Here is a 23,522-nt window from a genome sequence, read left to right as displayed (position 1 = left end):
GCACATGGCGCCTTCTGGTGGGAGAGGCTGGCAGGGCAGTAGCTGTGAGCCCCTCACAGCTGGTCTCCTTAGCGCATTTCCCTCCAGCTGGCCGAGGAAGAGACTACAGTGGTTCTGCTGACTCCTGCTTTGTCTGGGTGGAGGAGGCTCCATCCCAGCTGTGCAGAATGGGGGCAGGGCGGTGCAGCGGCTATCCTCCGAAACTTGCGGCCAGTCAGCCTGGGCACGGGGCTGTCCAGCTGGTGAGGAGGCAGCAGAGAGCTGGCAGGAGCTTCAGCTCCATGCTCCCTTCTCCCCGTGCCTTAGGGAGGTGCAGGCCTCTCAGGATCTGCTTTCCCTGGGGCAGAAATGAGGCTCTCTTTGTAGGTGGGGAGGCCAGAGGGGCAGGTGCCCACTGCCTAGGCCTCCTGCCCCCATTGCATGAGGCCGCGTGGTGCCCGCTGTCTGAGGCTGCTTCTCACTCCGGCAGGGAGGGGGATATCTGGGGCTCCGAGGTCCCCCGGAGGAGCCGCTGCCTGCTGAACGCCCGCCTCTTCCCCGTTCTGCACGCTGCCGAGCCCCTGGGGGTCCAGGACGTGCTGTGGTTCCTGGGCTCCCAGGAGGGCGAGGGGCTGGGGCGGTGGCGAGCCTCGTGGCGCATGTCCTGGGAGCAGCTGCTGATGTGCCTAGACCAGGAGGCGGAGCTGGCGTCCCGCCGGGCGCTCTTCTTCCGCCAGGCCCAGGGCAAGCTACGCAGGGTGCTGCTGGAGCACAAGGACTGCAGCCTCCTGCCACTGATCCGCACCGCCGTCAGCGAGGGCTACCAGGAGGCCGTGCTGAGCACTCTGGACCAGGGTGAGAGCTGGGCGGGGCGGCTGCCTGTGACCTTCGGGTCAGCCACACATGCTGCTCGGGGGCGTCCGGATGCAGACTCCAGCCCCCGTGCAGGCCCACGAGTGCTGGTGGGGCCCTTGAACACGGCCAGTCCCTCTCCCTTGCTAAGCAGGCTGTGCAGTCCGTACAGCGGCCAGGGGACTATCACTGGGATGTCAGCCCAGAGGCCCGCCGGATTCCATCTTTGCGGATCACATTGTGCATCTCTGAGTCCCTCCTGCTGTCTTTGCAGTTGGCTACAGGGCGTTCTTCGGCCCCTGTGTAACGCCGGGTCCCAAACAGCTGTACGGACTATGCCACAGTCCTCCCCCCGCCCTACCATGCACTCACCTCTGGAGAGGAACGTGGCCGCTTTGAACATCCCTCAGGCACGTGGCTTACGGAGGCTGCCGGAGGGCAGTTTCCTCCCGTTCTCGCTAGCGAAGCCATGTGGAAGCCAAAGCCTGAGCACACTTTCCGTTGTGGCAGACAGCAGGTTTCCAGCTACCCTGAGCGGGTGGAGCATGCTGGGTAACAACATGCAAATAAGTAGCGCCAAGCAACTCTCTTCTGCTCCTGGAATTGCCAGGCCTTGCGGGCTTTGGGAAGTGGAGCTGGGCTTGCCCCGGCTAGGTGGGCTACCAGAGCCTAGGTTCATTCTCGGTGTGCTGCAGGAAGGTGCCGGCTTGAGCGCCTCTATCTCCAGAACAGGCACTACACTGGCATTGGCAGTGCCAGCTTCTGTCGGCTGCCCCAGCTCAGTGCCCCACCCCCAGTTAGCACGAGGGAGGAGTTCACTCCAGGCCTCATTCAGCCCTTGGATCCACCCAAGGTAGTCAACGAGGGAGTTGATGATGGATCATGGGCTGTGGGCACTGGGCTGAGACCCAGCAAACCCATTCCACTCAGGGACCACAGGGGCATGCTCTGGTTCAGGACAACTGTAGATAAGTGGCTGGAGGGGCTTAGGGGGGCAGAGGAAGAAGGTAACCGTCGTGCTAGATGAGGAGGGATGAAATCCTGCCGTGGACAGCTGCCCTCTAAGGCTCCAGCCTGCTGGGCCGTGACTGGCTGCCGCTCTGATGGCTTCCCTTTGCTTCCCAGTGGCATCTGTTGCCGCTGACCCTGGGGTGGCAGCCCGGGCTCTCGCCTGCATCGCCGACGTGCTGGGCTGCATGGCCAAAGGGGACGGGGGCTTACGGAGCGGGCCGGCCGCCAACCGGGAGTGGGCCCCGGCCTTCCAGCAGCTGGAGAGAGGCGACATTGCTGAGGGAGTGAAGGCGCTCGCCATTGAGAGGAGGAAATGGCTGGGCAGGTATGGCTGGACGCACTGGGCTGCTGGGCCCTTGGTGCCCGGGGGCCAGCGGGGGTGGCAGAGATGTTGTGTTGGGGGCCGTGGCGCTGGGCTCGCCCCCCTCAATGGACCGGGGTTCCCCACAGGGTCTGCAGGGATGTCATTTCCATTTTGCCGCATTTCCAGCTCTGTCTCATGGCCTTTCTGCAGCGAGCAGCGGGGTTTGCTGTGAGGTCCCAGGGCTGTCAGCCATCCACTGACAGGCTGGCCTGATTTTCCACCCCCCCTCTAGGTGGTGGACTGATTGCCCCTCCCCACCAGCAGCTTGGGTCCCAGGTAGGGTGACCAGACGGCAAATGTTAAAAATCGGGACGGGGTGGGGGGTAATAGGAGCCTATATAAGAAAAAGACCCCAAAATGGGGAGTGTCCCTATAAAATCGGGACATCTGGTCACCCTAGTCCCAGGTCCTGCTGGAAACCCATAAACTCTCCAGCTGATGCTAAGGACGCTGCTGGGCCCGAGCCCCGTGTCTCTGCAGGGGGCTTTGCGCTGGGCTGGCTGATATTCCCGGCATCTCCGTCTCTGCAGCCCTGGACTGTGGCTGGGAGATTGGCTAAGGACCCGGCCACACACCAGGTGGTCAGTAACCATGACAACCTGTGCCAAAGGCCGACACGGGCACCACTGCCGTCCTGTGGCCAGTCGAGCGTGTTTCTGCTCAGTGTTGCCAGAGCTGCTAACTGGCGGTGCCGCTGGCATCCCAGGAGAAAGACCGCTCCGATGGTGCCCTCTGCCAGCTGGTGAGCGGTGCCCGTCTCCCCCTGCCGTTTCAGGCCGGCACTGCTGGTGAGGGCCGCCCGGCACTACGAGGGGGCCGAGCAGATCCTGATCCGCCAGGCTGTGATGTCGGCGTGCCGGTTCATCGGCGTCGGGCGGGAGGAGCCCCCTCCTGTCGGTCACTGGGTGCTGGTGGAGTGCCCTGCCCGGATAGACGTCTCTGGTGAGCACCTCTGGGTGGGAGCAGCTTCCACAGGCCCCAGTTCAAAGGGCTTTCTCTTCTGGCCTGGCCATCACTGGGGCTGGCCCTAGGCTCTGTCCCAGTGCTGGGGTGGATGAGGCAGTGCAGGGCCAGGGCCGCAGGGAGCCCTGGTGCGAAGGGAGCAGCGCCCAGGGGGTGGACAGCACTGGCTGTAAAGGGGCACAGTTTGGCAGCATGGAGAGGACAGGAGATGAGGGCTGGTCTGTGGGCGGGCATCCTGCATGAGGCTCCATTGAGTGCGCACCCCTCTGTGCCTTGCAGGTGGCTGGAGCGACACTCCTCCAATCACTTACGAGCACGGGGGAGCCGTGGTGGACATTGCCATCCTGGTGGACGGGCGCCGACCAATCGGGGCCCGGGCCCGGCGCATCGCCGAGCCGGAGCTCCGGCTGGTCAGTGCTAGCGGCGCGCTGGAGGGCGAGGTGGTGCTGGAGCTGGTGTGCCAGGACCTGGAGGACCTGCAGGATTACTGCCAGCCCCACGCGCCAGGTAAGACCCACCCCGCTGCTCAGGATCAGGGCTCACCAGTTGCTCCGCAGCCCAGGAGAGGGGCTGGGGGTCACTTGCAGTGCCACATGGGTGGCAGAGAGCGGGGTCACTGGTGCTTGTGAATTCTCCAGGCTTATTCTCGGATTGGCCCCTGGGGGGCGCCGAGTAGTGACCTGTGCTGCATCCCTGTCACTGCACCCCCCCCAGCACCGAGATGGGCCGTCCCCCCAGCTGGCTCGCATGCCTGCATCCACTGCAGGTCTCCGAAGCAGTGTCCGTTCCCTATCAGGCCGGCAGGAACGACATCCACCTGGCTGGGCAAGGGTGAATCCATGCAGAGTGAAACGCAGGAAGCGGGGTGTCCCGGGGGATCAGGAATGGGCCAGAGAGCTGTCTGGGGAACCACTCCCCGAGCCCCGCCACCGAGCCCTCCCCAGCGGGTGACTGTAGTGCGGCCAGTAGAGGAGTTGGGGGCTCATTCCTAGCAGACAACAGTCTGCAGCACAAACCCACCGCCAGGGCGGCTGGCCAAGGACAGCCCAGTGAGTTTGGTGCTGGTCGGGGACTGGGCTTAGTCCCTGTTTTGCTAGACTTCCTGTGGGACCAGGGGCAAGTCCCCTAGCCTGTCTGGGCCTCGACTCCCCCCTGTGCAATGGGTGACAGCCCTGCCCTGCCCCCCGGGGGTGGGGCGGTGATAAGAGAGGCCCAGGCTGGAGGCCTGCGTAGCGGGGGATGGAGACGCTCATCCTGTTGCTGCTTGTTCCCCTGCCAGTAGCCCCCCCACAATGAGCCAGCCCCGGGGGGACCCTCGGCTCAGCGAGTCCCCCCTCCCCCTCCTCCAGCACCTGCTGTTCCGTGCCGTGGGGAGAGCAGGCCTCCGAGCCTGGACAGCTGGGGCTGCGGCTCTGCCCTCGGCCTGCTGGCCTGGGTGGGGTCGCTATGAGCACCCGCCCGTCAGGAGCTTGGGCTAATGGCTGATCCAACAGCCGTGACCCGGCCGGGCACCATGTTAGTCTGCTGGCAGTGAAGGGGTTAAACCAGCAGGGGCTTGGTGGCCAGGGCATGGCTGCGCTGACCAGCCTTTCAGGGCTTCCCCTCTCCTTTCCAGGCGCCTTGCTGAAAGCGGCTTTCATCTGCACCCAGATTGTCACCCTCGCTTCCCAGAAGCCCTTGCAGGCCCAGCTGCTGGAGTGCTCTGGCGGAGGGTTTGAAGTGCACAGCTGGTCCAGCCTGCCCCACGGATCCGGCCTGGGTATGTTCGTGGCCCCTGTTTGCACAGGGCACGGTCTGGGCAGCGAGCGTAGGTAACCCTAGCCCAGGAGAGCTCTGGGCCTTGGCTTCAGCTCCGTAGGAGGCTACAGGAAAGTTGTTCTCAGCCATAAGCAGCCAGGCCCGCCCTGGTCACGTTCTCGGGCCTGGCGGGTCTCTCCTAACAGAGTGAGGGACATTGAACAGCAGCGGGGCTGGGGCTGGGGCTCCCCCAGCCGGGCCCTCAGGCCCTCAGGAGAAACTCGCTCTCCCACAGCACTGCAAGGTCTGCACTGAGAACAGGCTGGCTCCCGGCCTCCTGCTTGGGCACAGCACGCTGGACGCCCTGCGGGAGGGGCCAGGGGCTCGGCCGCTGGGGAGGGATCCAAGCTTCTTTCTGTGGCTTCCTTGCTGGGCTCTGCAGGCCAGTCCCCTCCGGCTGGGCAATGCAGAGCATGGGGATTGCAGGGGCACCCAGCACAGAGAGCTGCTTACGTCCTCTTGCGTCTCTGCAGCTGCTCTGGGAGGTGGGGACGTAACCTAGCTATGGCCCCCACGGCCTTGCCCTGCCCTGCGGGGTGCTGGGTCGTTTCATGGGCCATGGCTGAGACGTGGTCCCCATGCACCCTCTGCCTCACCTCCCTGACCCATCTTTGGCTCCTCCAGGCACCAGCAGCATCCTGGCTGGGGCGGTGATGGCAGCGCTGTACCGGGCGGCTGGGAAATCCGCCAACGCAGAGTCCCTCATCCACGCCGTGCTGCACCTGGAGCAGGTGCTCACCACAGGTAACGGCACAGAGACCAGTGTGGGGGGGCCTGTCATGGCCTGGCCCGGCCGCCTGAATGGACCCCCTGACCAGGTGTGTGGCATGAGTCTGTGGGAGCTGGGGTACGCCATCCCAGGCTGCCTCTGCGCTGCACAGCCCTGGCCCCTGTCAGACTCACTGCCTCTCTGCCATTCCCGCTGCCCTGCCCGGGGTACGCCATCCCAGGCTGCCTCTGCGCTGCACAGCCCTGGCCCCTGTCAGACCCACTGCCTCTCTGCCATTCCCGCTGCCCTGCCCGGGGTACGCCATCCCAGGCTGCCTCTGCACTGCACAGCCCTGGCCCCTGTCAGACCCACTGCCTCTCTGCCATTCCCGCTGCCCTGTCTAGGGGCCCGGCCTCGCCACACAGCTGGAGGTTTGAACTGCCCCGATGGCCCCATGGCCCAGGCTACTCGGGCCCATTATTCTGCCCTGCTGGCTCAGGCTGTCTCTGCAACAGGCAGTGTTAACCCTCGTGGTGCAGGCTGCCTGCCCCCCTGCTAGCCCCCACAGGGGCTGTTTGATCAGTTCCCTGTCCCCAACCAAGCAGCCCGCCTTCCTCTCCCCCACAGCCGGCCCCTCAGCACCACGCTGCCAGGGCCTCCCCCAATATCCTGCCTGTTGGACTCCTGGGGGACTTCTGCACCTGCACATTCAAAATTCTGCACCCAATATTTTAAAATTCTGAAAATGTTGTTTGTCAAAATAACACAATATAATCACGCCAGTTTCAATTTATTTCAAAATACCTGTCAGCAAGTCTGTCAGTAACAATCCAGACAACAAAAAAGATTCAGGAAATGTTTTTTGACAAATAGATTCCTCACTAGGCATATTAATTCAGAACTTTGAGTAATAATTCATTTAAACTGCAATACAGAAACGTATTTCCCGCTCTGTTCAAAAGCAGCGCAAAGGCTCGTGGGAGTCAGGGGTAGCAGAGGAGCTGAGGGAGAGGAAAGGAGCCTGGGAGTGAACCTGGAGGGTTGCTGGGTGTGGGTGGGAGAAGTATGGAATAGATTTGTGGGGGAGGGATTGTTTGGGAGTTGGAGAGCCTCCCTCATGCAGACCCTGGCTGACCTGTAGCCTCTCCCATTCAGTCAGGCACATCTGCCCCTGTCCCCAAGTGTCCCTGCACCCCACACTCCTCCCCGTCCCCATGTGGCCCTGCACCCCCTTCCATTCAGCCCCTGGCTCAATGCTGCCACCCCACTAGCTCCCGTGCCGCCGCCTCAGTCTGTCCCCCTCACTAGCCCTTCTGAACTCGTGTGACACACCCCCCAGCAGCCCCATGTGCCCCGCTCTGTCCAGTCCCCATAGCCCACGTCTCCTCACCTGGCCACGCCTCTGCCCCCTCCCCCTCCAGGGCTGGCTGCTCCAACCCATGAGCCTGCTGCCCTCTCTTCAGGTGCCACATCAGCCCCTGTGGGGCTGAAGGTGTAATTGCAGCTTCCCTGCACCTCCCCGTCAGAATCAATTATTCTGCGGAGGAAAGAAAAATCTGTGGGGGGCATTAATTCTGCGCTTGCACAACGGTGCAAAATTCCTCTCGGCTGCAGGGCTGGGACTGAAACCATTAGTGTCCTTGCGGCCTGCTGCTATGTAACGGGCCCTGTTGCTGGCAGGAGGAGGATGGCAGGACCAGGTTGGCGGGCTTGTGCCAGGCATCAAGCTCGGGAGGTCGAAGGCCCTGCTGCCCCTGAAGGTGGAGGTGGAGCAGATCCCCGTGCCGGAGGGCTTTCCCCAGACTCTGAACCAGCACCTGCTCCTGATTTACACAGGGAAGACTCGGCTGGCCCGCAACCTGCTCCAGGTAAAGCATGTGCCCCTCCATGCCTCAAGGGGCGCTCCCCACCCAGCCCCCAGCAAGGCCACAGCAGGCGTGGGCAGATCTAGCAGCCCCCTCCAACACCAGTTCAGCCATAGCTCTCCCAGTGCTCGACAGAGCAGGGTCACTCCCCTCCCTGGTCCACAGCTGAGGGCCAGAGCTGGGAAACAACCTGCCCCTGTCCCATGCAGCTGAGCTGAGCCTAGTACCCTGCTCCCAGCCCCCTGCTTAGTTCATTGGCCCCAGCTTTATTGGAGATGTTATTCTAGGACCCAGGTGCCCAGCCATGGACCCAGCCCCTGCTGCGCTAGGTGCTGTACAGACACAGGACAGCCAGACGGCCCCATGCCGCACAGTTGTTGTGGCTCATTGCAGGGGATTGGCTGTGTCCCTCCCTTGGCTCTGTCCCCGCTGCAGTGAAAGTGAATGCTGGCTCCCGGGAGCAGCTGTCCAATGCTCAGTGGGAAGGTGGCTGGTCAGACATGCCCAGTCCAAGGGGACAGTGCCCAGGGCTGGGCGGGGATACTGAGTCACACTGGGATTTTCTTTATTTGTAACAACCTGGGCGCCGCATCCCCATGCTCTGGAGACCAGCTCACAGCGCCCGCAGGACGGGGGTTTCCCCTAAACTGCTCCGCATAGAGGCCAGGCTGCAAATCATTCTCACACACCACCTCAGGATCCCGCTCAGCAATTGGGCTCCCCATGGGGCCCCCTGCCCCACACTCTCTGCTAGCGGGGCGCAGCTCCAGCAGCCGGGGAGCTGTAGGCAGGGGAACAGCAAAATCTGGGCCCAGTGCCAGCCCACAGGACAGCCAGGTGCACATCAGCGGGAACAGAGCGCAGGGCTGTCGGACAGCAGCTCCCACCTCTAGCGGCAGAGGCCTGCCCGACGATTGGTTCCAGTGCGTGGAACGTAGCTGCTGGAAGCGAGAGTTCGGGGTCACCCAGCAGGGGCCTAAAGTACCCAGGCGCCCTGCCTCCCCCGCTCGAGTCACGGCGGGGGGGCTCTGAGGCAGAGGGAGTCCATGCAGCGTAGTGGAGACGGGCCTTAACCTGAGCTCCTGCCTGTGCTGCGGGAGGGAGGAGGTATTAAAGCTCTCAGAGGAGCATGGGGTTGGCCTTGCCTTGCCCTCCGCAGTAGGGGGTGAGGCTCGCTGCCACCCCAGGCCTGGCTGCGTCCCCAGAGAACGTCCGAGCCAGGGGCCCTGCAGAGCCGACTGTGGCACCTCTGCCCATTTCCCTTCAGTTACACGTGCTGCTGCTCCCTGTTCGGTCCCGAGCTGGTTCAGGTGCTGGGGCCGGGTCACAGCTGGATCCAGGGCCAATAGCCCAGCCTCAGAGGTTAAGTCCCGGTTCCAGTTCCTGCCTCCCAGCTCCGAGGAGCCGCCCTCTGGCCATCGCACAACCCCTCCCCCCTTAGGATCCCTGGCCCAGCAAGCTGCCAGGAGCTGCACTGAACAGGTGTGAAACAGGCATGCTCCTGCTTTCCTTGTGCACCCCAAGTGCCGGGGTGTGTGTGTCAGCAGCAGGGCAGGGCCCCTCGGGCTGGGAAGGCCAGGTGAAGGTGATGCAGTTCATGGCTTGCCTCCCCTTGCAGGACGTGCTCAGGAACTGGTATGCCAGGCTGCCAGCTATCGTGCAGAACGCCGACGCCCTGGTGAGCAACGCGGAGCAGTGTGCCCGGGCCTTTCGGCAAGGTAAAGCAGCTGCACGCTCAGCTCCGGGGCCCAGGAGCCCTTTCCTGAGCCTGCCCTGAGTGCGTGGCCCCACGGCCTGGAGAGGGGGTGCCACTGCTCTTGTGGCTAAGGGCTACATGCTAGGCCATCCCAGCAGTGCTGCTGGGGCTAGCAGACAGGAAAGGCACCACGGCTCCTGGGCTGTATAGATCCCTTGGCTGGCCCAGGCCTTGTCCCCTAGGGACAAGCCCCGATGGGACTTGTCCCCTAGGAGCCCAGCTCCAGCCTAAGCACGGTGGCTCGCCTGCATTGCCTGCTGGGACTTGCGGCCTTCATTGCCTGCTGGGACATTGAAGAGGAAGGCAGCTGCCGTCTGCTCCATTTCATGCCAATTCCATGGACGCCTCCTGCCAAGGCAGCCCTGCTCCGATGCCTTTAGCGCAGTTCCCACTTGTGCTTAGGAAACCGAACAACAGCTCTGTCAAGGTGGGCTGGGAGCCGCAGTGCTGGCTAGGATGTGATCAGGGTGCCACAGGGCCATGCCTTCATAGGAGCCCCAGAACCCCACCGGTGCACCCAAGAGCTGGCTCCAGGGCTGCTGCTGCTGGGGCATTGTGCTTACAGCCTGGTTAAACGACGGTTTTGGTCAGTCGTTTCCAGCCGCTGCAGGTCGATGCAGCCCCTAACACCGCATCAGCAGAGCAAATTGCTTTCCCAGTCTGTTCCCCCCACCATGTAGCAGACTGTACAGGCCAGCGCCCCCCCAAGGCCGCACAAAGGCGAGCCCTGCTCTTGCTGGGGTGCAACTGCAGCTGGGTTGAAACGTTGGAAAAAAGAGCAGAAATGCTGGTGGCTTGTTACTGGGGAGTCAGCGGCAGGAGCTTGTGTAACCCCCCCAGAGCTCAGGAGCAGCACATGGGTCAGTAGGAACCAGCGGGCCTGGGGGCGAGTGACCGGACCTCTGGGCTCGTTACATCGAGGCTGGACGCCTTGCTATAAAGCAAGCTCGAGATCTAGGCTTGATGCAGCATTTCCTTGATGAGCTGCTGGTCTGATCGAATGGCCCCTTCTGCCCGTAATCCACGAATAGCCACCAAGCGCCAGTCTCCCGACGGCTGCAGTCTTCATCGCGCCTGGCGCTGATAGAGGAGGCAGAACTCAGCAGCTTTTCCAAGTCGATGGAGATTCTACAGCTCAGAAGCTGCCTCGTCTCACCGCAGCCTGAGCCAAGGGGCATGTTGGAGAAAGAGGGAGCTGCACCGTATTTGCAGTGTCCCTTTTCTGACTACATCTGTGCTAAGAACAGGGAAAGAGCCAGACTCCACGCCCCTTTCCCCAGTGGAGCATTACAGATACGCAGACTTGGCTAGCAAGGGGGGCCATGGCGTTCAACACCAAGCGGGTGCAATGCTGGGGTATCAGGCCGGCCAAGTGGATCATTTAGTTCTGATACCACTGGCAGGGCCAACCCTGCCCACGGCCCCTGCGAGACCAGGGGTGGGGAACCCTTAGGGAACAGCTGTAGCTCTCCTGGGCATAGACCAATTCTTGGCATTCTCTTTGTCTGCTCTAGGTAACCTGCCTCTCCTTGGAGAGTGCCTGACCCGCTACTGGCAGCAGAAGAAGTGCATGGCCCCAGGTTGTGAGCCTCTGGCTGTCAGACGCATGATGGATGCTCTCCAGCCGTATGTCTATGGGCAGAGCTTGGCTGGAGCTGGAGGCGGCGGGTTCCTCTACATCTTAACCAAAGAGCCCAGCCAGAAAGACTTTATACAGCAAATTCTAGCAAACACAGAGGTGAGCCCTGCGTGTTCGCTCCCGCCCATCTCAGGAGTGATCAGGGCAGCGGATGGCTCTGCAGGGCCTTGCGTGTCCCAGGCACTGCGAGAGGGGTGCAGACTACAGCAGCCTGTGCCACGTGGCATGTCGGCCAGGCAGTGGGGCAGGGGTTAGAACTAAGCAAACCCCCCAGTGCTACACCCACAGCTATTACCACGTAGCAGCAAGGCCTCCACTGACGCTTTACTAACCATAACCTTTCATTGTAGGGCCTGGGGAATTTCAGCATCCACACTGTTGAAGTGGACACAGCTGGCTTCTCTCTGCAGCTAGTGGGGAGCGACCCTAAAGCAAGAGGCGACACAGGGAATGAGAGGGCCCAACCGGTCACGTGAAGGCCAACGGGCCCTGGTCTTTGTGCACTGCCAGTGAATGTTCAGACAGCCGCAGAGCAGCCAACCTCCCACGCTGGCGTGATTTTCCACTCACAGGAGTGGCAGGTGAATCTGTCCTGGTTTGGTTTCAATTCAGAGTGACTTCTGGTTTCAGCAGCAGCACAGGTTGCATGATCATCGCTGTAGAATACGTGCCTCTACCATTGGGCTGATGGAGCTGGGAAGCCCTCGGCCCTACAGCAGCCTGGGCTAGTGCCTACAGCAGAACCAGGCCAGGTTCACAGGCAGCCAGAGGAAAGAAAGGCCCCTCGCTGTTTGACAGCATCACTGGGCTGGATAAATAGGCTTGGCAGAATTTGTATTTTTTATCATTTCGACTATCGACGTTTATTTTTAAGCATTTTTTCTGTTCATCAATTAAAATGTTCATAAGTGTGGGAAATTCTGGAGGGGTCAGCCGTGTTATTTAATGACAGACACTGAGTCTGAAAGTTAAAGCTGTAACCGTTAAAATACAAATTGTGAACATCACGTCAAACTCTGCAAGTAACCTTACATCACACCTCCAAGGCTTCAAGCAGCAGTTTGTCTTACTTTGCCTTTCTCAGGGGTGGGCAAACGTTTTGACCCAAGGGCCACATCTGGGAATAGAAATTGTATGGCAGGCCATGAATGCTCTCAAAATTGGGATTGGGGTGCGGGAGGGGGTCAGGGCTCTGGTTGGGGGTGCAGGATCTGGGGTGGGGCTAGAAATGAGTTCAGGGTTTAGGAGGGTGCACTGGGCTGGGACCAAGGGGTTTGGAGGGTGGGAAGGGGATCAGGGCTAGGGCAGGGGTTTGGGGCATGGGGGGGTAAGGGCTCCAGCTGGGGATGAGAGGTTTGGGGTGCTGGAGGGTGCTCCGGACTGGGATCAAGGCTGGGGCACGGGGGGAGGCTCAGGGGTGCAGGCTCCGGGCGGTGCTTAGGTCAAGCAGCTCCCAGAAGCAGCGGCATGTCCCTCTCTAGCTCCTATGCGAAGGCATGGTCAGGTGGCTCTACACACTGCCCCATCTGCAGGCACCGCCCCTGCAGCTCCCATTGGCCGTTGTTCCCGGCCAATGGGAGCTGCAGGGGTGGCAAAGCCTCCTGGCTGCTTCTGGGATCTGCATGGAGCGGCCCCTGACCCTGCTCCCTGGCTGGAGCAGGGCAAGTCCCAGATCCCTCTCCCCAGCGGGAGCTTGAGGGCCAGATTAAAACAGCTGGTGGGCTGGATCTGGCCCACAGGCCGTAGTCTGCCCACCCCTGGCCTATCCGTACATTTCAATCATTGACTGAAATTGTTTTTCATCTATTTGTACGTACAATGAAATCAATGTTTCAACGTTTGCCGATAAAAAACTAATCCTCCTAAGCCTCTGTACAGCGGAGATGAGCACCGCAGTTGCTCGGGTCGTGTACCTGTATTTCTATATGGACTTTCTGCAGATGGCATCAGTAATTGGGGCCGTGGGAATGGTGACTAAGGCTTGATTTGCTGGTATCTCCTGCACTGAGCCTTCTCCTGAGAACAGGTTAGTGCAGCCGCTTTTCCTATTGCCAGTAGGATCAGACCCCAAAGCCCGTTGGATGACTCATGCCCGGTCGAGCAGGACGGTGAATGGTCCCGCATGCTTTGCGACGTGTTCATAGCCGTGCAGGAGCCAAGCCCAGCCTCCACATTCCAGCTGAACATTCCCTGGGGCAGCCCAAATCACTGCCCATTCGGGGCGTGTGGGGATCCTCTGCGACCGGCCAGTGCTGCCTGGGAGGGCGGGCCTGGCTTCTAGCAGCAGTCAAGTCCCTGAACACTACAGAAAGCTTTGAGTTTGTGGTGAGTCATTGCTCCCCCCCCCCCCGCCCTTTCTCTGACTACCAAGAGCTGAGCGTTTCCTCCGTGGGAGTCCACTGTTCCCGTACATGAAAGGCCCCCCACGGTAGTGTGCTGTCACTCTTCCCTCCCCGCAGAGCCCTGGGCTGGAGGCAGCTCAGCCCACCCAGCTGGAGCCCAAGGCGTTGCAGAGAGGCAGAGCGCGTCTGCACCCGGGGAGGGCTGAGAGCATCTCACAGCCTAGCTGCACGGTAGGGAGACGAGGCTAGCATGGGACTAGGCTAAGCAGTGCACATTCAGCATCACTTAGACGAGCCCAGTGCCACCTCTGTGCTCTCAGGGCACCAGGCAGATGGACAAGTGTTCACCACACTGTAGGTAGGGAAGGAGCCTGCAGCAGGTTCCGGCCTTAGCTCCCATTGGCCGTACGCTCGCCCAGCCCGGAACACACGTCACCGGAGGAACGTTACTCCCCACTCCTCCATCTTTATTCACCGCCTCGCCGCACAGTGTCAACAGGTACAAGAGGAGCCAGAGCCCTGATTCCGGAAGGGACTTGACCCTCAGCAGCCCCAGGGTGAAGTTCAGACAATCCCCACTTAGGCCCCAGCCTGAAGAACTAGCCCAGGAGACAGCTCCGGGCCTGCCCCTGGAACTCCAGCAGCTGAGCTGTGAACTATCACCACTGCAGGGGGAAGAACGCCAGGATTACACCCCTGGGGGGCCAGAGCAACCATGGACTCGGAGCCAATGGTTTGTGGAGGGCTGCACAAGGTCACCGGTGCTTGAGTCACCGCATGGGGCAGCATCTGGAACTGCAGCCACGTACTCCACAGAACCTGTCATGAGACAGGAAGGCGAGCAGAGGAAGGCATGAGCAAGCTCTAACCCTGTCAGAACAGCCTGATCCTTTAGTGTTAGTGTCATGGGGGAGGGCACCTCAGTGAGGAGCCCTGCTGGAACGCCACTGCTCGAAAACATGGGCGATTGCACGGCCGCCGTATCTCTGCTCCCTGAAGGGCAATGGGCTGCATTGGGCCTTCTCGAGTCCAGGTCTCCCATACCAGGAAAGCCGTGTGTGGGGCACTGGGGAGCAGCACTAGAGTCATCACCGGGTTGGTGGCTGACAGAGCCAGCCGGCCACCCCTGGGCCTGTCACAGTCCTGCTGCAGCAAGTGCTGGAAGCACGAGGATGTGCCCCAGGGGTTGCTACGTTCACACTATGAAGCGCATCCGAGGACGGCCAGGCGCTGCAGATAGTGTGACAGCTACAGGCGCAGCCTCTTAATGTCCTCGCTGCGGAAGTCGATTCGGAGGGCCAGCACCTGACGGACCTCTGCTGGGGTGAGGCGCCAGGTCAGGGGGCCTGAGTTGGGGCCCCAATAATCCAGGATCTCTGTCACCTGGAGAAAGAAAGAAAGTCAGGCTGTGGGAGACGACAACACATGAATATGCCATTCTACTCTCCAGCTCCAACTACATGGAAGATCAGACACTCCAGAGCATGGGGTGGGAGTGATGGGTGGGCAGAAGGTCTAAGTTTCTGCAACTACCCCCCTCCCCCCCAGCAGCAAGTGCTGCAGGAACAGCAGGCATTGGGGGGTGGGGGGGGCGTGTTGGGGGCTGCAAAACCGGGCTGAGCCTAGGAGACCTCTGTGGAGGCTGGCTTGGGAAGAAGCTGCTGCTGATCATTCTACCACCCCCAGCACTGAGAGTCAGAGGAGAGCTCACCCTTTCCAGATTGAGGATGGTCGCCATCTGGGAAAGACGAGCAAACTTGTCCCGGATGGTCCACGTGGTCACGGTGGTGAGATAGGCTATCAGCGATCTCAGCTCCTTATCAAACTGCAGGCCACCAAGCTGAGCACACCAAGCAAACAGTGTTACTCTTCCACATTCCACGGGCACATGGCTTTGCATCTCACAGCTGTCATGACGGGTGAGGAGAGGGAAGAATTCCATGGAACATGGTGCTCTGGGGCTGGAAAGTAGGCAGTGGCTTATAGCCGGACACTTCAGGGGCCAACGCCTGTTTCGCTGCAAGGTCTCCCTAGCCCCACTGCCAAAGCTTCCCCTGACAGTTCGGTCCAATTGGGACTCTTTTGAGCTGGCTAAGTCTAGACACAAGCACTGGGGTCACTGAGTGGGGAGGAAAACCGAAGCTTTAGCTTCGAAGGCTGGAATTGCAGGGTAGCCGGAAGCTCAGTGGCACTGCCGGCGCGGGAACGGCTCTACGGCGAGTTCTAGCCCAGCCTCCCCACCGCTCTTAGGGTAGGAGAGGGGCGAAGGCAGGACTCTCCCGGGCCTGCCGTGAATCCGGCGGCTGCTGCACAAGGAAGGGAGGACACAGCCGTCTGCTTACCCTGCTGAAGGTAGATTTGAGAACCACCTTCTCCAGCTCAATGGCAATGAGACTGGTGGTCAGGCTGCTGAGGCTGTCGTAGATCACGGGCGAGAGCCCAGCCTGGGGACAGAAAACCACGTCATTGTCCTGCAGCCACTGGGCAGAAGTCAACCGAAACCAGCGCCAGTGAAAGGCCTGGAGTCAGTGAGAACAGCCACATGTACGATGCTAATGGGCGTGCTTAAAGAGCAGAGCCAAACCCACCAAACCAACCCACAATGGCTCAGCGGTCAGGCCTGGGGCGCCAGGACTTGGGAACACCCGCAGGTGTGAGGCTCACTGATCTCTCGGGGAGGGCTCAGCGCTGGAGAATCAATGCGAAGGGGGTTCTTTGGGTTCTTTTAAACAGCAGGAGCAATGAGGGGAGGACTGTGTCCATCACCCACCCAAGCAGGGAGTCAGTCAGGCCATGCCGCGCCGCTGGGCACGACTGGCCCAAAGCCTCAGTTAGGTTATTGGTGCTCAGGACAACTCACCTTGAACTCTGCCATTTGCTGTTCCAGGTTGATGATGAACTGCTGCACCCATGGGTCGTTGGCTTCATAATCATTGAACTCTTCCTAGCATTGGAGCAGAACGCAGGGCTAATTACTGATCCCCAGCACCCCTGGCTTGCGAAGAGCCGCACTCTGGCAGGACTGGGAGAACCTGCTGGAGCTACAACAGTCCTAATGGGTCTGACGTCCCTGCTGCACTGCATCAAGTCCTCCACAGTTTCTCTGCTTAGCTTTATCTGGCCTGCAAGATTTAGCAGGCCCCACAATGCCCAAGTTATTTGCACTAAAGGAAGAGTCTTTTCGTGCTCATCTGTCCCCCTGCTTGGGAGAGGCCAGGAGAAAGGACAAGGGCACGCCTGACCTGGGCCCAGCACTCGCAGATGGCTAGGTAGATAGTAGCTGTGCACGCTCAAGATGATCTAAGGCCGTGCTTCGGGGGATAAACGGATTGCCTGGGATTCCCCCCTCCCTCCACATAGAATCACAGAATCGTAGGACTGGAAGGCACCTCCAGAGGTTGTCTAGCCCAGCCCTGCACTAACAGCAGGACTAACTCTTATCTAAACCATCCGACAGATGTGTGTCTAACCCACTCTTAAAAACTTCCAATGATGGAGATTCCACAACCTCCCTGGACAATTTATTCCAGTGCTTAACCACCCTTCCTAATTGTCAGTTTTTCCGAATGTCAAACCTAAACCTCCCTTGCTGCAATTTAAGCCCATTGCTTCTTGTCCTATCATCAGAGGTTAAAGAGAACAATTCTTCTCCCTCCTCCTTGTAACAACCTTTTATGTACTTGAAAACTGTTATGTCCCCTCTCAGTCTTCTCTTCTCCTGACTAAACAAACCCAATTCTTTCAATCTTTCCTCACAGGTCATGTTTTCTAGACCTTTAATGATTTTTGTTGTTCTTCTCTGGACTTTCTCTAATTTGTCCACATCTTTCCTGAAATGTGGCACTCAGAACTGGACACAATACTCCAGGTGAGGCCTAATCAGCGTGGAGTAGAGCGGAAGAATTGCTTCTCGTGTCTTGTTTACAACACTCCTGCTAATACATCCCAGAAGGATGTTTGCTTTTTTTGCAACAGTGTTACACTGTTGACTCATATTTAGCTTGTGATCCACTATAACCCCTAGATCCCTTTCTGCAGTGCTCCTTCCTAGGCAGTCATTTCCCATTCTGTTTGTGTGCAACTGATTGTTCCTTCCTAAGTGGAGGACTTTGCATTTGTCCTTATTGAATTTCATCCTATTTAATTCGGATCATTTCTCCAGATGATCTTGAATTTTAATCCTATCCTCCAAAGCACTTGCAACCCCTCCCAGCTTGGTATTGTCCACAAACTTTATAAGTGTTCTCTCTATGCCATAATCTGCATGTACTCCAATGCACAACTTGACCAGGTGTGTTACCAGCAAGGCATTTCTGCCTTGCTCTGAAGTATCAGATACAAGGCAAGGATGCAGGACTACCTGAACCAATGGTCTAATCTAGTACAGCTACTTAAAGCAACAACCCACAGAGTTAGCCCCTCGGGCACCAGTGTAGAGCATCCTAAGGGACGTTCCAGGGGTGGGGAGCAGATATTCCTTCATGCCAAAATTTACCCATCCCACACAAACCAGCTAGTATGATGCTTTTCAGAACTATGTCACTGGCATGAGAAGTCTTGAGTTGTGACCCTGGGATAGGAAAGGTCCCTGACAGTGCAGCATTCTGCACCCCTCACCAAGTTTTCCTGGGGTCCCATATTCTAAGTTTCAGTCCCACGGGTGGTCCTTGGACAGCCAAGGAGTTCATTGCCTGGCCATGCTGAGGTAACAGCAGGGAAGATCTTTGGGAAGTGAGCCAGGCCTGTCCCTCTGACCCCTCCCCGCCGTTACAGGTGCAGAGCCCTACGGAGCTGGACGCTTGGGGAGCAGAGACAGGTGAGGCTTACCTCCTCGATATTATGGGAGACCGAAAGGAAGAGGTTGATCCAGGGTTTCACCTGTGGTTTGACAGCTGTGCTGTTCAGCTCACTGAGTCCTTCCTGGGGAGGAGAGGAAGAGGACCCGGCAAATGACTGAGCACGCCTTGTCTCCAACGAACATGCACCTGCTCTTCTCACCCTCCCCGGAGTCTGCCCCGTGAGCCAGGGGAGTATGCTCTCCAGGGGGGGAACGAAGCCTGGAGAGAGACTTGGGCAGGATCAGGTAGCAAGTCGAGATGGGAATGGAACCCAGGAGTCTGGATGCTAAGCGCCGTGCGCAGGAGCCAGGTGAGGCTCTAGCCCCAAGGTGAGAGGGGGAAGGCCACTGACTGACGCGGCCTTCTGCTTGCTCAGGGCCAGATAGGGCAAGGAGGCAGCCATGGCCAGATTCCAAAGCCCCCCAACAGGAAAAGCTCCGAGAAGAGCTAGCTGTCGTCGCAGTGACTCTGCTTTCCCGGGGAGCAGTAGTTCCACGTCACACACGCAGCAGCTTGTGAGTGGTGGCCGTTGGTGGCCGAGGTAAGGCCTTGGTAGCTGCAAGGCTACAGCGCTCGTGAAGGGTCTCCCTGCCTGGCTCAGGGGACACGCGGGGTCGCTCTGCAAGAAGCGTCTCACCAGGCAGTTGGTGGAAGTTTTTAATTACAACTGGCATCTCGGAGTCTGCTGCCGGCAGCTGCCCTTTTCCACTGAAAGGGGAGATCTGTGACTCAGGCCGCATGGGAGCTCCATTGCTTCCCACCCAGCTTTAACAAGACTGGGTTAGCAGCAGACGAAAGACGACTTTCCTGCGTGGTTTCAGTATTAGCCATGAGCCTAGGAGCCCGCCTGCAGGAGAGGTTCAATGCGAGCTGGGGATGGTGCATGGCAAAGCAAGAGAAAACGCGTTTGCTCTCCCCGCTCCTCTCACAAGGCGAAAGATGGCCTCGGGGTTTGCTCAAACCAAGTTCTCTGCTGCTTGGCTTCCATACCCCAAACATTAAGCCTCCCTCGTCCTCTCTTTGGCAAACTCGCGGGAGGACATGAGATTGAAGCCACTGGGAGAAGGGGAAGCTGGATATTTCGATGGGGGAAGAGAGATGCTGGTTCTTGGATTACACCTGTGGGATGGCAAGAGCTCCTCAGATGCCATCCTTAGACATACCCGCTGAAGGTCTTGCCAAGGTTCCCCCCCAAAGAGGGAGAAGGGAAGATCTGAGAACTCACGGTTCTAATTTTAAAATACTGCACCTTTACCTGGCGAGAGCACCGTCACTCAGCACAAAGCAGCAAGGGGAACCACATTCCTTCTGCTCCGCAGCTCGCCTTTAGAGCTTATCCCTCCCCAGCCAGGAGGCATCGCTGTTACTCAGCGTACGATCAATGCTTACCCCCCCTCCACACCATCTGGGCTGGACTCCGAGCCAGAGCTAGCACAGGCCCTGGGCTGCTGATCTCCCATTTGTGGGTGGGTCTCAGAGGCAGCCGAGTGGCTGCGGCAGCCGGAGCGCACCACACGCACGGCAAACAGCTCACCTGCAGCAGATCTCTGAACTTGTTCGACACGGCAGCCATGTCGGCGAGGCAGCTGTCGATCTTGGCTTCGGCTTGTTCGCCCCCAAAGCCTTGGCTGAGCAGCTTGGCACAGTCGCTCTGTGGGAAAGACACACCCATATGCAGACTAAGTGCTATGGGACACTTGGAGCGCTCTGCACTGGCCTAGCAGATTGTCAGCTCTTTGGGGCAGGGATCAGCTTTTACTCTGTGTTTGTACAGCACACAGCACAACGGGACCCTGCTACGGTCATACAAAGAACCCCCGCCCCCCCCCCCGCTGCTTGCGGAGAACACTTGGTGCCATAACGTAACTAATGCGGCTGTATTACAAAGGACCGGCCAAGAGGCCAGAGAGGCATTGAGTGATTCGAGGAGAGAGGCTGAAGGGGATTGGACATGTTGTACGGGTGTCAAAAGCCATGTGCCCAGACAAGCCCTTGACTGGACTTGGTGAAAAATGGGAAAGGGGAGGACAACAGATGTCACAAGAAAACCATTGAGAACGATGCCGCTGCCGTGGAAACAGACTACAATGGAGCAGGAAACGTGGCACTAGACAGACAGAGTTGGAACCACCTGGCTCCCTCTAATCCAAGACCTAGGGAAATGATCTCCGTGTCACAGATGGAGAAACAAGGGCTGGAGGTTCTTTTAGGGTACGTCTATACTTACTTCCTGGTCCGGATGTAAGCAATCGATCTTCTGGGATCGATTTATCGCGTCTTGTCTAGACGCGATAAATCGATCCCGGAAGTGCTCACCGTCGACGCCGGTACTCCAGCTCGGCGAGAGGAGTACGCGGCATCGACGGGGGAGCCTGCCTGCCGCGTCTGGACCCACGGTAAGTTCGAACTAAGGTACTTCGAATTCAGCTACAATATTAACGTAGCTGAATTTGCGTACCTTAGTTCGAAGTGGGGGGTTAGTGTGGACCAGGCCTTAGCATTTTCACCAGGTCTAACCGAACGCTGACAAGCTAGCCCTTGGCCTGGCCAGAGGAGAGATTTCAGTCCATTCAACCGTGGTTTCGGAAAAGGACAAGTCCCAGCGTGAAAGTCTCTTTTACTGGGATGAACGTAAACAGCCCAACACTACCAGAAATGGGATGAGCACTAATATTTATTTATTTTGCAGTTGCACCCTGGAACCCATCATGGAGCAGCACCTCACTGTACTAGGAGCTGTACAGACGTAACAAAGACAGTCCCTGCCCCAAATGGCGTAACAGATGGAGAATTTCTGTCTTCCCCAGCTGGCAGAGTCTCAGCACCCGATCTTCAACACCAGTCTCTGGATTTGGGCAGGCACAAGTCTGCATGCGCTTTGTTTGCACTGGCAAATCCAGTTACTCAATTGTGTCTGCAAATCAGGTTCTTCGACCACCTTCTTCCCCCCCGTCCACCCCCCAGCTTCTACTTCCCCACTCTACACCCTCAATCGCTGCCCTTTTCCACTACTTCCCTCCCCAACTGCAACCCCACACGCACCCCAATAATAAAAATACGGATTAGTATTAACACCTACTGAAAATAAACCCCTGCTAATTTAAGAACCATTAAGATACCTGCTCAACTCTAACCAACCACAAGTTTTTCATAACTTGTCCCCCTTCCCACGGCCCCACCCACAGTCTTTCTGGCATCAGCTGGTTGGATCACATCTATTTAGACTATAAGCTCTGCAAGGCATGGGCTAGGTTTTCTACATGCTTCGGACAGCAGTCACTCTGGTTTGACACTAGGTATTAATTTAGCAGCTGAGCTGAATCCCCTTTAAAAAAAAAAAAATCAGGTTCTCATGGCTGGTGGTTTTTTATTTTTTCCAAGAGTCTGTGTGTGTATGGACAGTATTTTCTTCTGGTTAGTCCACTGGGCTACCACATATAGGTAGTCAGGACAAAATGAGTTTGGAGATAAGTCATTATTAAAAATAACGAGGTAAACTGAACAGAGTTCAAAGGTGATCAGCAGAAATGGTATTGGAGATTTGGGGCTTGTCTACATGTACAGAGCTACAGCGGAAGACAAGGGAAGCGTCTCCCATCAGTGTAGTTCAGGGCTTCTCAAACTGTGGGTTGGAAGCCCAAAGTAGGTCGTGACCCCATTTTAATGGGGTTGCGAGGGCTGGCTTAGACTTGCTGGGGCACAGTGCTAAAGCCAAAGCCCGAGCCCTTGGCGGCAGGGCTCAGGTTACAGGCCCCCTGCCTGGGGCTGAAGCCTTTGAGCTTCGGCTGTGTCCCCTCTCCCCTGCCAGGGGTTGTGGGGCTCAGGCTTTGGCCCCCCTGCCCAGGGTAGTGGGGCTTGAGCAGGCTCAGGCTTTGGCCCCCCCTCCTGGGGTCGTGTAGTAATTTTTGTTGTGAGAAGGGGGTCGCGGTGCAATGAAGGTTGAGACCCCCTGGTGTATTTAAGCCATCTCCCCGAGAGACGGGAGCAGCTCTCAGACACAGCACTGTCTACACAAGAGGTTAGATCGATATAATTATGTCATTCAGGAGTGTGGCGTTCTCACATCCCTGAGCGACACAGCTGGGTCTGTAGTGTAGACCTGGCCTTGGAAAATGAGAGCGATAAAGAAAGGTTAAAACCAGAACAGTCAAAAGGAAAGAGGTTCAGACGTAAAAGCTGTATGCGAATGAGCATATTCTCATTAGATACAGGTCGAACGTGTAGTAATGGCTCCACAACAGGAAGATTTAAGTATAAAACGAGAACAGGGAACAAATCGCCGTCCCTGTAAACAATGAAGGCTTCAGCCTCACAGAAAATTTGGAAATTCATTAGGGATAATTACATCTATTCTGCCAGGAGGTAGGTGGATGGACTCAAGTAATTGATAGTGGTCCCATCCAGCCCATTTTTTTCTACCAATCTATTTGAACTAGCAGGACAGGTCACCTGAGGTTAAATAAGATCCCTAAAAGTCGAGTAAGGCCAAGACCACAGGAGGCTACGAGCATTCATTCCACAACAGAAACCCCTACAATGTACCCAGCTGGACGGGAGTTGATTGTAAGGCTGGTTATAGGAAGCCAATAAAGATGCCAGACATTACCTCCAAAGTCTTCTTCAGGGTCATGATGTTTTCGCTGCAGACCTCCACATTGTTTAAGGTTACCTGGAACAAAGAGGAAGGAGCATAATGGAACTGCACAGTAAGTCAACTGCAAATAGGTAAGTGCAGAAGACACAATACGTTTCCAGTGATGTCCGATCTACCCTCCCCCCACTACTGTTTTATATATAAAAGTGTTTGAGTGACAGCTCTCTGCCTCATTCCTGCAGGAAGCCCCACCCTTGTGTTTTGCACTGCTTTTGCGGCAGCATCACAGAGAACACTCTGGGTTGGGAACGCCCAGAGCCAGCTGCTTACACACAAGTAAAAGTCCAGGAAAGCGGTGGTGAAAAGCAAGTCACTGATGGGCAGGCAGGAGAGCGCAGAAATTCTCCTGCCCTGTGACAATCCTCATTAAAACATCAGCAGTGGTGACATTTTGCTCTTCACCTGTTGAAGTAAATGTCAGTGCGATGCTGAGATTTCCTGGAGACAGGAAAACGAGCCAGGCTGACAGGTGAATGAGGGACTCCGGCAGGAGCAGACATTTTAAGTACTTTGCTTCAGGAAATCCAGAGCCCTGTCACCAAGAGTGTAATGAAATAAAGCGATCGGCCCTGCACCCTCCCTTCACTCACGCCTTTGATTTCTCTCCTCCAAGCACAATGAACCACCTGCATAGCCTCCTCATTGCTATGCATTCATAGTGCTGCCGGGGGCAGACAGGGCACACAGGTCCGTGCCAGCCATCACCACTGCTGCCAGTCAAGGGACTTCACTTGAGGTCTGCTTGGCATCAAG

The 23,522-nt window shown here is 57.9% G+C and overlaps 2 protein-coding genes across 3 annotated transcripts in view; one reads left to right on the top strand and one right to left on the bottom strand.

The window, feature by feature from the left end:
- The window catches only part of LOC112115020 (L-fucose kinase), a 24,605-nt gene extending 12,752 nt beyond the window's left edge, over positions 1-11,853 (top strand). Inside the window, exons 10-19 of one of the 2 annotated variants that reach the window (XM_024211994.2) lie at positions 470-834; positions 1,957-2,167; positions 2,982-3,148; positions 3,449-3,676; positions 4,785-4,928; positions 5,591-5,710; positions 7,356-7,543; positions 9,159-9,258; positions 10,811-11,034; positions 11,286-11,853. In XM_024211994.2, the coding sequence (XP_024067762.1) occupies positions 470-834; positions 1,957-2,167; positions 2,982-3,148; positions 3,449-3,676; positions 4,785-4,928; positions 5,591-5,710; positions 7,356-7,543; positions 9,159-9,258; positions 10,811-11,034; positions 11,286-11,411 (1,873 nt within the window). In that variant the 3' untranslated portion in view covers positions 11,412-11,853. Of the gene's footprint in view, positions 1-469; positions 835-1,956; positions 2,168-2,981; positions 3,149-3,448; positions 3,677-4,784; positions 4,929-5,590; positions 5,711-7,355; positions 7,544-9,158; positions 9,259-10,810; positions 11,035-11,285 lie in introns of those variants that run through there. The other variant, XM_026653810.1, reaches the window with a different exon arrangement.
- Positions 11,854-14,154: 2,301 nt separating this feature from the next.
- Positions 14,155-23,522, bottom strand: part of LOC113406925 (conserved oligomeric Golgi complex subunit 4) — a 29,961-nt gene continuing 20,593 nt past the window's right edge. Inside the window, exons 13-19 of the mRNA XM_026653814.2 lie at positions 22,722-22,784; positions 19,650-19,766; positions 18,105-18,197; positions 16,138-16,221; positions 15,620-15,721; positions 14,989-15,117; positions 14,155-14,660 (exon numbers count right to left, since the gene is read on the bottom strand). Of these exons, the coding sequence (XP_026509599.1) occupies positions 14,526-14,660; positions 14,989-15,117; positions 15,620-15,721; positions 16,138-16,221; positions 18,105-18,197; positions 19,650-19,766; positions 22,722-22,784 (723 nt within the window). The 3' untranslated portion in view covers positions 14,155-14,525. The remainder of the gene's footprint in view (positions 14,661-14,988; positions 15,118-15,619; positions 15,722-16,137; positions 16,222-18,104; positions 18,198-19,649; positions 19,767-22,721; positions 22,785-23,522) is intronic.

This window comes from Terrapene carolina, unplaced genomic scaffold (assembly GCF_002925995.2).
Source record: "Terrapene carolina triunguis isolate 2854851 unplaced genomic scaffold, T_m_triunguis-2.0 Scaffold165, whole genome shotgun sequence".
Lineage (NCBI taxonomy): Eukaryota > Metazoa > Chordata > Testudines > Emydidae > Terrapene > Terrapene triunguis.
Note: the sequence above shows the minus strand (reverse complement) of the source record. Positions and strands in the feature narration are given on the sequence as shown.